The sequence below is a fragment of the Paraphaeosphaeria sporulosa genome (genome assembly GCF_001642045.1).
Source record: "Paraphaeosphaeria sporulosa strain AP3s5-JAC2a unplaced genomic scaffold CC84scaffold_5, whole genome shotgun sequence".
In the NCBI taxonomy this organism is placed as follows: Eukaryota; Fungi; Ascomycota; class Dothideomycetes; order Pleosporales; family Didymosphaeriaceae; genus Paraphaeosphaeria; species Paraphaeosphaeria sporulosa.
This window is the reverse complement of record NW_017253364.1, coordinates 2,707,197-2,720,985: the sequence shown is the minus strand read 5'-3', so window position 1 is coordinate 2,720,985 and position 13,789 is coordinate 2,707,197. Positions and strand designations below refer to the sequence as shown.

General features: G+C 55.3%; 7 protein-coding genes across 7 annotated transcripts; 4 read left to right on the top strand and 3 right to left on the bottom strand.

Annotated features, from left to right (window-relative positions):
* Positions 1–80: 80 nt before the first annotated feature.
* CC84DRAFT_1196425 (S-adenosyl-L-methionine-dependent methyltransferase) lies at positions 81–1,426 on the top strand. Its single transcript, XM_018181460.1, has 2 exons — positions 81–408; positions 456–1,426. The coding sequence occupies exons 1-2, from the start codon at positions 178–180 to the stop codon at positions 1,278–1,280; spliced, it is 1,056 nt and encodes a 351-aa protein (XP_018036744.1). The 5' UTR covers positions 81–177; the 3' UTR covers positions 1,281–1,426.
* A 519-nt stretch (positions 1,427–1,945) lies between these two features.
* On the top strand, positions 1,946–2,900 carry CC84DRAFT_1090465 (NAD(P)-binding protein; the record flags this gene model as incomplete). Its single annotated transcript, XM_018174357.1, has 2 exons — positions 1,946–2,547; positions 2,609–2,900. 2 exons carry the CDS (start codon positions 1,946–1,948, stop codon positions 2,898–2,900), a joined length of 894 nt encoding a protein of 297 aa, XP_018036743.1.
* Positions 2,901–3,525: 625 nt separating this feature from the next.
* CC84DRAFT_1164655 (uncharacterized protein) lies at positions 3,526–6,002 on the bottom strand. Its single transcript, XM_018178532.1, has one exon. The coding sequence runs from the start codon at positions 5,703–5,705 to the stop codon at positions 3,660–3,662; it is 2,046 nt and encodes a 681-aa protein (XP_018036742.1). The 5' UTR covers positions 5,706–6,002; the 3' UTR covers positions 3,526–3,659.
* A 26-nt stretch (positions 6,003–6,028) lies between these two features.
* CC84DRAFT_1164653 (glutaredoxin) lies at positions 6,029–7,112 on the top strand. Its single transcript, XM_018178531.1, has 3 exons — positions 6,029–6,311; positions 6,400–6,620; positions 6,684–7,112. The coding sequence occupies exons 2-3, from the start codon at positions 6,470–6,472 to the stop codon at positions 6,839–6,841; spliced, it is 309 nt and encodes a 102-aa protein (XP_018036741.1). The 5' UTR covers positions 6,029–6,311; positions 6,400–6,469; the 3' UTR covers positions 6,842–7,112.
* A 1-nt stretch (position 7,113) lies between these two features.
* Positions 7,114–9,903, bottom strand: CC84DRAFT_1196421 (protein phosphatase PP2A regulatory subunit A). Its single transcript, XM_018181459.1, has 8 exons — positions 9,751–9,903; positions 9,399–9,680; positions 9,195–9,346; positions 8,655–9,146; positions 8,347–8,606; positions 8,198–8,298; positions 7,813–8,150; positions 7,114–7,763 (listed from the first exon to the last, which is right to left on the bottom strand). The coding sequence occupies exons 2-8, from the start codon at positions 9,562–9,564 to the stop codon at positions 7,431–7,433; spliced, it is 1,842 nt and encodes a 613-aa protein (XP_018036740.1). The 5' UTR covers positions 9,565–9,680; positions 9,751–9,903; the 3' UTR covers positions 7,114–7,430.
* A 107-nt stretch (positions 9,904–10,010) lies between these two features.
* Positions 10,011–11,910, top strand: CC84DRAFT_1164651 (amino acid transporter). The gene is made up of 3 exons (XM_018178530.1): positions 10,011–10,914; positions 10,990–11,432; positions 11,481–11,910. Exons 1-3 carry the CDS (start codon positions 10,075–10,077, stop codon positions 11,791–11,793), a joined length of 1,596 nt encoding a protein of 531 aa, XP_018036739.1. The 5' UTR covers positions 10,011–10,074; the 3' UTR covers positions 11,794–11,910.
* A 54-nt stretch (positions 11,911–11,964) lies between these two features.
* Positions 11,965–13,118, bottom strand: CC84DRAFT_1217600 (uncharacterized protein; the record flags this gene model as incomplete). The annotated part of the gene is made up of 2 exons (XM_018182912.1): positions 11,965–12,812; positions 12,863–13,118. The coding sequence occupies 2 exons, from the start codon at positions 13,116–13,118 to the stop codon at positions 11,965–11,967; spliced, it is 1,104 nt and encodes a 367-aa protein (XP_018036738.1).
* Positions 13,119–13,789: the final 671 nt, after the last annotated feature.

The window sequence follows — 13,789 nt, the reverse complement described above, 5'->3', positions numbered from 1 at the left end:
CGTATCGCTGTGGTTGTCCTGAGCCTCAATGTTTCTGGGGCCGCGGCCCACGTCGGCGTTTCGTGCCACCAAACGCCGACGCAACAAATCTTGACATCACGAACTCTCGCCCTCCATTGCGCGTGGGCGTCGCATCTCAGGCCAAGTGCACGTATCAATGCCAGGGAACAAGTCATCATGAATACGCTGTCCATCCGCGCCTTCATCCCGCCTCTGACGCGACGAGCAATCCCGCTCCGCGCAATACGATGCTATGCCATGCAAGCTCCGGGAGCCCCTACCGTCGAGATCTTTAGCCAGCAGCACAAATGGATGCAGAAGGAGCGCGCCGCGAGAGATGTCGAAACGAGTCGCAGCGTCGACTACCTCCGCGACGAGGTCGCCTCCCGGCTGTGCGAGAGGTTAATGGTGTGTACAAACCCTCACAACGAGGAAGCTGCGTCTAAGTGATCTAGGACATCAATCGCCACTTCCCGAACGTGCTCGACCTCGGCGCCAATGCCTGCAACATCGCCCGCCAGCTCACTCTCCCGTCCGAAGACTCTCCTGACAAAGGGCCACGGGGCAGCCGCATAGGCAAGCTCACCGCCGCAGAGTCGTCCGAGACCCTCCTCTTCCGAGACGCAGACCTTCCCTTCAACAAGGAGATCGATATCGAGCGCCAGGTCCTACCTGCCTCCGAACTGCTGCCTTTTGAACCAAACACATTCGATGCTGTCTTGAGCAGCCTCAGCATGCACTGGATCAACGACCTCCCATCCGTCCTGGCACAGGTGAACAGCACCTTGAAGCCAGACAGCCCGTTCATAGGCGTCATGATGGGCGGAGACAGCTTGTATGAGCTGCGCACGTCGCTGCAACTCGCTGAGCAGGAGCGAAGAGGCGGTGTCGCAACACACACGTCGCCCTTGGCCGATGTCCGCGATGTTGGTGGACTACTGCAGAAGGCAGGCTTCAACCTCCTCACCGTAGATGTCGACGACATTATAGTTGATTTCCCTGATATATTCGCTCTGATGAAGGACCTGCAGGCCATGGGCGAATCGAATGCTGTCATCTCCCGAGAAAAGGGTCCCATACAGAGAGATGCGCTGCTGGCTGCTGAGGGCATCTACAGAGCACTCCATGGAAACGAAGATGGGAGCTTGCCAGCGACGTTCCGGTTGATCTACATGATCGGCTGGAAACCCAGCCCCACTCAGGCGAAGCCCTTGGAGCGTGGCACAGGTATGTTCAGCATCAAGGATTACCTCGAGAAGAATGGCGGCGACAAGAAATAGACATTGCACAAGCGCTTTTTTCACATGGATGGAACGAGAGACTGTCCGCCTAAGTCAAGCGCGGTCGGGACGCAGCTCGGCCTCCATGTATCTCCCTAATGTATCAAAAGAAACATGTTAAAGATATATGACGCTTCTAATCAACCATATGCCAAAGCCTTGTCCAAAACACACGACTCGACGACGCCAGCATTATGTCCCCCTGCTCTTTCGCGTCACGCCCAGTGGAATTAAGGGAACTAACACGCATATCAAATTGTGTTAGCATAGGCATTACGCTGACATGTTCCTTTTCAGTCTCGGCTGAGCGAAATCGTGATTTGTCTATTAATTCAGACTCACGAGCTCGATCCACTTCATTGTACGACCAAGTCATACCGTAGACTTTTCGTCCGGCACGTGCTAGAACATCGCTACTTGCGCATCCAATTCGGGACGCTCATGCGAAGCCCCGCTTTTTGTGTAATCCGCCCTAAAACTCGCCCCAATGACATTGACGAGCTATACCGCATCGCGTAATATCGTGCTCTGGCGTACAAGCATGCATTTCTCTATCTGCATTATATATAAAGTATCCAGAGCCGCTTCACTGAACTGCAAACAAGCTACACATCTTAAATCACCTCACTGTTTCCTTGTGCTACTGCCGGCAAGACGCCCCAGCGATGGCCTTCTTCCTCACGCTCCTCCGCTCACAACTCTTCGCCAGACTGCCCTACCCAGCGACAAGTTTCGAAGGCCAGACGGTCGTAATCACAGGAAGTAACACGGGTCTCGGCCTCGAAGCCGCACGCCACATTGTCCGCCTCGGTGCCTCACGGTGCATCCTCGCCGTCCGCACCCCCGCCAAGGGCGAAGCCGCAGCTGCTTCCATTCTCTCCAGCACCCGCGCCACCACCGATGCCATCGACGTCTGGCCCCTCGATCTCTCCTCTTACGACTCTATCAAGGCGTTCGGTAAAAAATTGCAGACGCTGGACCGGCTCGATGCGGTGATCCAGAATGCGGGCGTGCTGACGAGCCATTGGAAGGTAGAGCCTGGCTTGGGGCTAGAATCGCATGTTGGGATTAACGCTGTGGCTGCGGTGTTGGTGGGCTTGGTTGCGTTGCCGAAGTTGAAGGAGACGGCGCGGGAGACGGGGACGACGACGAGGCTGGCGTTTGTGGGGAGTGATTTGCATTTCATTGCTGCGTTCAAGGAAGCAGAGAACGAAGGCCCACTGTTGGATGTGCTTGGTGATGAGAAGCTTGCTAACATGGGCGACCGGTAAGCGGGCAACTTCCCGTCTCCAATCACGAGTTCTTCTAACCAGGGGCCGTACGTGTAGATATTCCACTTCAAAACTACTGTTGCATTACGCGGTCCAAGAGCTCGCGGCTCGAAGCCCGCTAGGCAAAGGTGCGGACGTCCTCATCACCGACGTCACGCCCGGCGCCTGCGAGAGCGACCTCTTCCGGGACGAGAAAGGCTCGCTCCAAGCATTCATACAGTCTATCCTGATCAAATTGATGGCGCGGACGACCGAGGTTGGGAGCCGGGCTTTGGTGCATGGCGTAGACCCTCATTTGGGGCCTGAAGCGCATGGGCGGTTTCTGATGGACTGCAAGGTTGTCGAGTGAGTCTCTGCTGGACCCGGAGTGTGCTGTGCTGTGCTAATGTGACCGGCAGGGATTGGGACACGGTGACTAGTAAGCGGGGGCAGGAGTTAAGGAGAAAGTGGATCAGCGAACTGTTCCCAAAACTAGAAAGTATTTCCCCGGGGGTGACAAGTGTTTTGAAAGCCTGAGAGGCGTTCAGTCACGACTTTGTCAAGGCTTGCGGAGAGCTTGGGAGGGTTCCAGCCCGGTATTTTGCCCTGTTCTATTGGTATTGGTACTGTCCATGTACGGAATCCATGCATTTCAACAAAGCTGTGAAACTCTTGCACTTCACTCAATCACTTTGGACGGCAGCAATTCAGCCTCGGCGCTTCCATTGCACCACGCAATACTATATATAACCGTTAATTCAAGAATTCCCACCAAATCAAATAAGAAATCGAGAAATTGGTTTCTTTGAACTGAGCTTTGAAGTGGCTTTTAGGTTTTGCTACTTTGTGATTTTCGGTGAAAAGGTGGAGGAAACTTGAGACTATGCGCGAGTTTGAGCCGTGACAGGCGCGTATACTGACGACACTTGATTATGAGAATGAATAAGACAGCGCACTCAAAGTTTATTTGAATTCATCACCAGCGAAGTTAAATGTGTGTTGGTACTGATGAAGTATTACAACTATCTCTACATTACACTCGCCTTTCACCACCATCCCAGTCTATGATATAATAATCTCACAACGCCAGTACAATGCTCATGCAACGCCCCAGCCCAATATCCCAAGCCTACAACCTCACTCTCCCCTCCTCAGGTCGTCCTCCAAACAGAGCCAACAACCCACCGCCCCTTTCCCCACCGACTCCGGCTCCACCACCAGCGGCCCCTCTACTTCGCTGCCCCCTCTCCACTTCATTCTCCCCACCCAGCCACCTCGGCCGCTCAAAGTTCAAATTCCAATCCCTCGTCTCAAATGTGTTCTTGACCCTGTTGCCAAAGCTCTCAAAGAACCCGCCGTCGGCCTCCTCCTCAATAACCTGGCTCCTTCCCAGCGGCGCCCGCCTCGAGCTCGACTCCGCATTGGCCGCGAGCGGCGGGTTATCGCTGTAGCGCTCACCAGGCGGCGAAGGGCGCCGCGGCGTAAGCCCAAGACTGCCGTTATTCGACGATGCCTGAATCTCGCGCTCGATGAGGGCGCGGCCCTCGCGCCAGCCGCCGGTGCCCGCTGCCTCGATAGCTTCGTCTTCCTCGTCCTCCAGCAGATCCCCGAACCCGCTGATGTTCTTAACTTTCTTGTAGAGCCCGAATGCGGTCGCGAGGACGGGCACGAGGATGATGATGGGGAAGTAGTCGCTGAACTTTTGCCCCGCGGGCGTCAGCTCGATGTACTTCCCAAGGAGCCTGTAGAAGCTTGTTTCGTGGACGATCATGCGCGGCATGAAAGTTACGAAGTTGTACGAGAGCGGGACGGTCAGCTTGGCGAGCTGGAGGGAATACCACGTTGCGGATTCTTGGTATGTGTTTCGGCGGACGAGCGCGCGGTTTCCCCAGATCTTGACTTCCGTCAGGGAGAAGAAGGAGCAGGTCAGCATGTAGCACAGCCACAGGGCGGCAATAAATTGGCCGCCGAATCCTATTTGGCCGCGCGAAGATGGTGGGTGATGTACAACCGTAAGGCCGATGACGGAGAGCTTGGTGTCGCGGACGAAGGAGCGGATGCATTCGGACCATACGACTGCCAAGGATGCCAGAGATGTGAGAACCCATGCGAGGTAGAATAGTGTCGGTATAACGTGTACGTGGAGGAGATACCGAGTGTAGGGCGTGAGCAACGAAGTTCGATGCAAGAAGCCGCCATTGCGTGTCTGGAACTGCGACGCCTTCAACTCCAATCGTTGACTTGCTTTTGAGTCGAGTATAGCCTGTGTCTTGATTGCCTTGTGGAGCAGTCGATCCCACTCGCTCTCAAACCGTACCTTCGCATGCCTCGCTCTTTTCAACTTCCGTGTCAGATCCGCGAGATACCTCTCGGTGATGACCGGCGGCACCGTCGCCGTGCTCGTGCGCCCAACCAGACTCGCCCTGCTCTCAGGCAGACTGCTTTTCTCCGCCAACTCATCGATCCACTCCTGAAACTCCCGTGTCATGGCATTCTTCCTCTGCTTGAGCTGCACCACCTGCCACTCATGCTGATCCAGCTTATCCATGCTCTCCGTCAACCTCTCATGAATCTTCGGCGCCTGAGCCTGCAGCCTCTTCAGCCTCCCCGTAATGCTCGCATAGCGATACAGACTCCGCGGAAACGCAACGAGCCCATGTCCCATCAGGTATATCGCCAGCGCGAGCGACCACGCATACGCCAGCGCCATAACTGTCCCCTTCAAATCATCCAGATGGAACCCATTGTACCAAATAAAGTACAGCAGACCAAGAATCCCTGTCCCCAGCATAATAGCCCAATACCGCCCATTGCTCTTGACGCTGTATAGCGCGCGCGCCTTGGGCTCCCGGTACCCGCTATCGGTGTATTCGCCCAGCAGCGGCAGGATCGCCCAGGACAGCACAAAGGTGAGCCAATACATGACGCGCCATGACTTGTAGACGACGTTCTCGCCGAGCCATATGCCCTTGGTGCCGGCGCTGCTTGCGAGGTCGATCGGGACGAGGAGGACGATGGAGGCGGGGAGTGCGATGGTGAGGAAGACGGGGACGGTCACGTATGCGGGCGTGGTCCGTAGGGGGAGGTAGTATCGTAGGAGGAGGAGCACGGCGGCGGCAATGGTGAGCAGGGCCAGGGCGAAGAAGGCCGTTGAGCCGGCGGGAGAGGCCGTCATTTTGGAAGGAACAAGCGCACGTCGGCGCGCATGTATGGGAGTTTGCCGGATGGAGGTCGAGTGTGATCAATGTCGCAGAGGTGAGGTGAGTCGGGTCAGACCCGGGTGCGCCGTGGAGGGATGGAACGGTACGGAAGCGCATCCAACAGACACGCAATCGACCGGCACGCGGAAGCTGCGGTTTCCGCCGCAACGTGGTCGCGTCCCTCTCGCTATCCCTCGTTTGGCTTGTAAACACTGCTAGAAGCCCTTGTCAAAGCCCGAGCGGCTCTGCAGCCATTCACGCCGTCACCATGCCATCACGTCCAACCTCAGGGCCATGGAGCCTCCCGCCGCCGTGCATGCGTCGCATTCGTCATGCGATACGCGAGTACATGGGTTTTGTAGCCGGCGGCGAAGGCTCGGTGATTAGCTGAGCCACCTTGCCGAAGCGGTCTATTCAGCCTGCCGAAGCAGATTGCATCATTCACGCCTCTCTTCTTCACTGCGGGGCGCGCATCGCATTTACTAATCACTATCCAAACCCAATCCGTATCCCACTCGACCGACACCGAGACCCTTGATTCCAAATCCCATCACCACCAAGTATACTCCCACAACACCCAGGTACGTCGCAACCCTATATAGCCCGCTTTTCCACCATTCTACCTACTCTTCGCCCCTGCAAGCAACAAACTATCTAATATCTCCCCAGCAACCCACCCAACACCGCAACCATTTCCTTCCTCCGGCACTTCTTCACGCGCGCCCCCAGCCACGCCACCATGTCCGCCACAAAGACAAAGGTGCAGTCCATTATCGACGAGAACCCCGTCGCCGTCTTCTCAAAGTCGTACTGCCCCTACTGCCGCGCCGCGAAGCAGCTGCTCAGTGACAGCGGCGCAAAATTCTACGCCATTGAGCTCGACCAGGTCGGTACGTATACACATGTTCCTTGCAGCGAGTGAAGAGATGAGGCACGAAGCTGACCCCGTGCAGACGACGGCTCCGCGATCCAGTCCACCCTCGCCGACATCACCGGCCAGTCGACCGTGCCCAACATCTTCATCGGCAAGGAGCACATTGGTGGGAACTCGGAGCTGCAGGGCAAGAAGAAGGAACTCCCCAACCTGCTCAAGTCCGCTGGCGCTTTCTGACTATCTGAGTCGAAGCTATGATGGCATACCTAAGCTGGAGTAGGCTTGGGCAGTCAGCGTAGCGTACAATAGACGAGAATCAACAGAGTTGATTGTCGACCAATGTCTGCAATCAGTGTCCACAATGAGTGTCTGCAATGATAGGTGAAATCCAACGTCGAATAATGCGAGAGCTTCGTCCCAGGCGCGAGAAGTCGTTGTGGGCGCCCTGCCGTAGGTAACCTGTGGGCCCAAAACATCATCTACGGGACTTTGAGCGAAAGCCACAATGTCAGACAATGTATTGCAAACATAACCATTCGAGTTCTAACAGGGGTAGTCTTGGTTTTGCACTCCCACTTCACCTGCCTACTTCATACACCCTCGCCATTGCGCGTAGATATGATGCAACTCCAACAACCCAGTACAAAGCGGGCGCTGCAATGCTCAACCTCTAACGATGACAAAGGCCGAGGCCCTCTTCCTACTGCCTTGCTTCCCCTTCCCTCGCTCTATATCATTACGTTTCGAATGCTTGCTTTCTGTTGTGACCTCGTCATCACTTGGTCAACAGATTCCGCACCATATCCTTCCATGCCGCTGCAGGTTCCTAAGTCTGCATCGCATCCGTGTAGCTCTGCGCAGCGGTCGTTGCAAAGTACCTTACATCCACATCGTCATCCTGTTGTAGCTTCTCCAAGTTGGGCAGAATGCTCTTAGTAATGAGTTCCTGTCCCTTGGGGCATCCCTGGCCAGGGGTTCCTGCTTTTTGGAGTGCAAGTACGGTGCCTTGCTCTGGGAGTTGCTTGAGGGTGTCGATGAGAACGGCGTATGACTTGGCGACGTTAAACCGGATGTTGGGAATATCATCGTTGACGAGCTTGTCCATCATGGGAAGGATGGAAGTCTCAATCACGTCGAGACTGAGGGCGGGTGCGAGGGTCTGGACCGGTTAGCGAGAATTGACAAGGATGGTGGGGAGCAAAGCATACCGAAACAGCAAAACAAGTCGTCATCCGGTAGAGGTAGTTAGGGTGCTGTCCCATGGCCATGACCTTGGGCACGATGGCCTCATTGGCCCACTCCACGCCGAACACCTCGGTGAGCTTCTTCAGGTTCTGCGTGGAAGCCTCACGGATGGAGAAGACAGTGTCGCCGAGCCAGCTCATGCACAGGCTGCTAAGCTTCTCGTCGAAGAACTTGACACCTAGCTGCGAGGCAAGAAGAGGGACGTATTCGATAATGGCCAATCGTACACGCCACTGCTTGTCTTCTGCGAGCTGGACGATAGCAGGAAGAAGAGATTGCGAGAGCAGTTCAATACCGATGACTAATGGATGTTAGGGGACTGATCTTCACATGCCGACATTGACGTACCATTGTTAACGAGCTCAAGCTTGGATATTATGTTAAGCCGAACATCTGGGAACTCATCTTTGAGCATTTGAAGGAACATAGGTAGAAGATGTGAAATGGTCCTGTGGCATGTTAGCAATGCGCATCATATAGTGAAGCCGGGTTCTTACTCGTCCTTGCCGAGGATTGGGGCCAGCCCGCTAATCTGAGTTCCAAGGGCAGCACGAACGTGTTGCGACTGGTCAGATACGAGCTCCTCGATGCTAGGCATCACTTCTTGGAGGAGAGTCTCGCGTTCGAGGAGCGCGCAGAAGCCAGGAATTTGCCCCGCAATGGCACTCCGCACTTCCGCCTCGGTGTCCTTCAAAAGCTTTACGAATGCGGGAACCAGGTCTCGGTTGACGACCTCCTCATCTACGGCTTTCGCGATCTGGACTAAATTAGCTTGGATGCTGTCTCACCTGCGCGCTGTGCATACCTTCTCAAACCGATCAGCGACCATATAGCGCACTCTCCAGCTCTTATCCTCGAACAGACTCCGAAGCGCTGTCAGAAGCACGCCATGGCTCGACTGCTGCTCCTTTGGCACAGCCTCGGCGATTGCGATCAAGATATCCACCGTCAAAAGTCTGACACTGTCCTGGTCGTCTGCCGCAAGATGCTGGAAGAGGGAAATCATCTCTTCGATGACAATCGCCGGCGGCATGCACTTGATGAATTTCGCGAGGTTGTTGGCGGCTTGTCGTCGCACCATGGGGGTATCATCGTGCACAAGCTGGCCGTAGTGCTGCCTGAGCTGCTCCTGGGATGGCGGGGGAGCTCGTGTGTAGGGTACGCAGTAGAGGCCGGTCGCCGAAATTTTTGAGGTGAACCAATCGGCCTTTGATAAGCGTAGGACGAGCGGGATGAAGTACTCTTCGATCTGTTGCTGTGAGAGCTCTTCGCAGATCTTGTTCAGGGATTCGACAGCCTGCGAGCGTCAGTAAAGCGGCGCATCGCTACGCAGGTTTGCGCGCACCTTCTCCCGCACAAGCGGCTCCTCTATCGCCGCAAGGTTCTCCAGGGGTGAGAGCAGCACGTGTCCAAACTCTGGACCGCCGACATATTCGACAAACTTGCCCAATTCCTCGCTCAGAGCTGTGAGCACCTCATCTTCGTCTTCCACCGATTCTATGCGCGAAGTTAGCCCAGGTCGGATCGTGTTTGCTGTGCTGCAGCCTACCGTCAAGGAAGGGTATCAGCTCATCGCGCGTCCGCTCGGGGCCCAATGCCAGAGCTATCGTGTTGAGGCGGTGGATGGCGTTCAATCGCAGGAGCACATCGTCGTGCTTCAGCTCGTCGATGAGGACGGCGATCGGATACAGCTCGTCGTTTTGGCTTGCGTCCATGTTGCACGGCTGCGGGAGAGCACCAGTGTTTGTTCGAGGGGCAACGACGGTCCTCGGCGGGTTGAATAGGGCGATGGACTATCAATACGGGGAAGTGTGTTTCTCTTTTATTACTCCTGCGCAAGTGTAAGTCCGGTGGAGAGGGGCGCTGGGGAGCTGGGGTGGTGTGCCGCCGTGTTGACGTACCAGGAGTCTGGGCGGGGAGCAGGTGGGCAGGTGCGGCGGGCAGGGTCGGGGCGGTTCCTGGATTATGGAGCGTGAAGAGGCGGTTAAAAGAGGCGCATCCGTCGAGTGCAGTTCTTTAGTTTGTGAGGATGGCGTGTTGCGTTTCTTGTCGTTGTTTCGTGCTTGCAGTTCCTGGAGAGTGGGCTTAATTTGCTTGGCATCGGGCTGTAGCGGGGTGGCTGCTTCCAATTTCTGTTCGCGCCAGTGAACCTGCACTCCTCGCAACATCACCCACTCCTCGGCCGCTCGAGCTAGCGGGGCCAGTGGAGGCATCTAGCAGCGACAATGGCCAGCCAGGGCCCAGAAAGAGACGGGAACGATGCAGGGCATTTGCTGAACAAGCCATCCAGCTCGGAAACGCAACCACTGCTTGATCCAAGGACCTCGACCGCCTCTCACCATTCCGGCGAGAGCGCCACCAAGCAGCTGACCGCGCGACATGCTTTCGCGGTTTTGGTCACCCTCCAGATTGGATCCGGCATCTTCGCATCGCCTTCCCAGGTAGATAGCAATGTGCCCTCGCCAGGCGCCGCATTGCTGGTGTGGGCTCTCGGTGGGCTGTTGTCCTGGGCCGGGGCTGCCTCGTTCGCAGAATTGGGCGCTGCCATCCCACTCAACGGCGGAATGCAGGCCTATCTGGCGTATGTCTATGGTGACACCATGGCTTTCCTGATGGCGTGGATCTACATCATGGCTGCGAAGCCTGCTGCCATGGCCATTCAAAGCATTGTCATCGCTGAATCTATCGGCTCTATCAGTTCTAGTCCTACGGCTGCATGGGTCCTCAAGCTTGTAGCCGCGCTAACCTTCGTCGCTATGGTTCTAGTGAACTCGATCAATACTAGAGTCACCATTCGATTGAGCGAATCCTTTACTGGAATCAAGCTCATGACTGTTTTCTTGGTTGTAATCGCAGGGCTTGTTGCTGTCATTGCTCACCTAGTGAACCCGAAGTCGTCCCTCTCGGGCGGCGAAGATTGGCACAGCAAGAATTGGTTCTCTACTCGACCTACGTTCTATGAAGGGCACACTATTGATTGGACATCTATGAGTACCTGGGATCGATATGGGCATTACTCTGCTGCTATATACGGTGGCCTGTGGGCTTTTGACGGTTGGGACAACGTGAGTTGGAGTGCACAACATGCATATGCACGACCATTGTCCTGCTGCAACAATTGAACTAATCCTTCCCTAAAGGCAAATGTCGTCGCGAGCGAAATTCGAAACCCAGGTCAAGCGCTACCTAAAGCGATCAAAGCCGCTATGATTGTCGTGCTGGGCTCTTACGAGCTTGTAAACCTCGCGTACTATATCTTGCTCCCTTGGTCGACTGTGAGCTCAAGCGATGCCGTAGCCGTTGTAGCACTGGGCTCCGCATTTGGTCGCTGGGCTGGAATACTTATGTCCATTCTCGTAGCCGTCTCTTGCGCGGGGTCCATCACAAGCAATGTGTTTGTAGTTGGTCGATTGACAGTGGCAGCTTCCGAGCGCCAGTATCTTCCGGCCATCTTGGGCGAACGAGGATTACCCTGGCGCCAGTCGCAAGCAACCATTCAATGTGATGACCCCGGCATTGACTCTCAAGCGAACGGAATTGCCGTCCAGAATCAAGACAAATTGTCTCGATTCGATGCGCCTATGTAAGCCCTATCCACACATCCGAGGTGCCCCAGGCTGACCTGTTGAAGTTGGGCAAATGTGCTAGCTCTCGTCCTAACTTTGGTCTATATATTGACAGGCAGCTTCCGGACTCTGCTGACCTTTGCTAGTATGGCAATGTGGGTCTTCTATATAAGCACCGTACTCGGCTTGCTTATCCTACGTCGCCGCGAACCAGCGCTCCACCGACCGTACAAGCCTGCCGTTACACTGCCTGCGATATTCGTCGTTTCGGGCACTTTTATACTTCTTCGATCGGCCATTTTTGCACCCGTACAAGCGGGTGTTCTGGCTTGCCTTCTGATAATTGGTACTTCGATCAGCAAGTTGCGGACCAGGTGATCACTTCAAGACTGAGGTTTATTCGCGCCTCGCGGGCTCAATTCCGCAGTATGTACACTACAGAATGAATGTAGTTTGAGCTATCCACTTTCCCCCTGCTTTGCATGAAGATTACGAGCCTCAGATTTATGATGATTCATATGACTCTGTCAGATTAAGCATCACTCTGTCCTACAGTTTTATTTTCTCCTCATCCTCAAACCCAACAACAGTCTCTTCTGTGCTCAATGCCGACAACTTCTTCTCCTTCTTCACAAGTGCAACCTCGTCTACATCGCCCCTTCCCATCACACTCCCCCTCTTGTGTCCCCAACTAACATCACTCACTCCGCTCTTCCCACTCCCACTCGACCTGAACCTCCCCGTCAATATCCTCTCAAACGTCGTGTTGCCGAACAGCTTCTTCATCAGCGGCCTCAACGTCGGTAACACGCCCGCAACCATGTAAATGCCCGACTCGGCAATCGTCCACCGCAAAGGGTCGATCTGCTCGTAGCTGAAATCATCAAACGACATGACCCTCACAAATGACACGAACCGCATGATGGCCGCGACCACGCCGCACACACACACGGACAGCACGACCGCCAGACCCAGCTTCGTCGCGGCGGAGACGCGCAGCTTGTACAGCGCGGGGAGCGGAATCGCGACGACGACCAACGTGCCGATGACGTTCGGAATGCTGAGGTACTTCCAAAGAGCAAGACCGGAGATGGCGCATTGCGACTGCTGGCCGAGCGTCCATGATGCGCTGAAAGGGCGGCAATTTGCGAAGGGAATGATGACTTGTACTAGGAGGGTGATGAGGCAGAGGACGAAGGTGATGCGGATGACGAGGCGGGTGCGCTCGGAGGTGCGGCCGAAGATGGTGTGGAGGAGGCAGAGTATGGACATCTTGGAGAGGGAGGTGGTGAGGGGGCAGATGAGTTGAAGGGCGGTGTTGATCTGCAGGGCGGTCGTAATAGTCGCGTAGTCGAGCGTTGCGGTGTGTCTGCCTGCGCCGCCGACGTGGATGGCCACTGTGGAGTGTTAGTGCTGCGTGGATTGACCGAGAAGGGCAAACGCGCACAGAAACCGAGTGTAATCTTGCTGATGCAGACGATGTATGTGCCTGTCATCAAGCTGATCATGCTCCAATTTGCTCTTTGCTCGCTAGAATGCTTCTTGTCGTTACACAGGAATCGCGATGTATAGAGAAGTATCATGAAGGTTGTGTCGAGGACGAGGAAGGCGATGCATGTTTCTAGGAGAGGCCGAGAGTTGTTCTCCTCTGCGTAGCCGGGCGGGAACTGGTCGATCGATGGGAAGTATGGGCCAGCAGCCATGGCGTATCCGAGCCCAAAGACTATCCTTTTGTTGAACGTGCGATGGATTGGAGCAGCACGTGCCCAATCCTACGAGTGTATGCAGGTCTGCAGTTGGACTCGACTCAAAGGAGGCTGAGGTGCCAAACAATGTAATTGAAGTAAAGCAAAAGGATGGCAATGCCTGACAGCGAGGCTCTAAAGAGTGTAAATACCAACGAGACGCTGACTTCCAAGACGGTGATCGAGCCCCCCATATGCAATAATTGGTGGGCTGCATGCATATTAAATCGCCTCCTTGTCACACAGCCTTGCTGTATACCCTGACTACCGGTGATGAACCTGTCCAGGTACAGCATCTCGGGACACGGACGTGCCTCGCGGCTGCCCAATCTGGTCGGCCGGCATACGGACATGCGTATGAGACGGCATCGAGACCCGTTTCGGCTAAGGAGACTTGACCGCCTGCAGAGGATAAGCAGAGGCAGAAATGATGCCAGGGCGATATGTATAGCCAGGCGCGTAGGCTAGATGCTCGTCCAGGGTCAAATGAGGCCAGGCAGTGCTGCTGTGGCATGCAAGACGCCTTGTGCGACAAGCCTACAGGCGTTGGCGACGCACTGGACATGCGTTCCCGGTCAATTTGCTTACTCTTACCCTCAATCGCTGGCCCCAAAATAATTCGTAAGGCT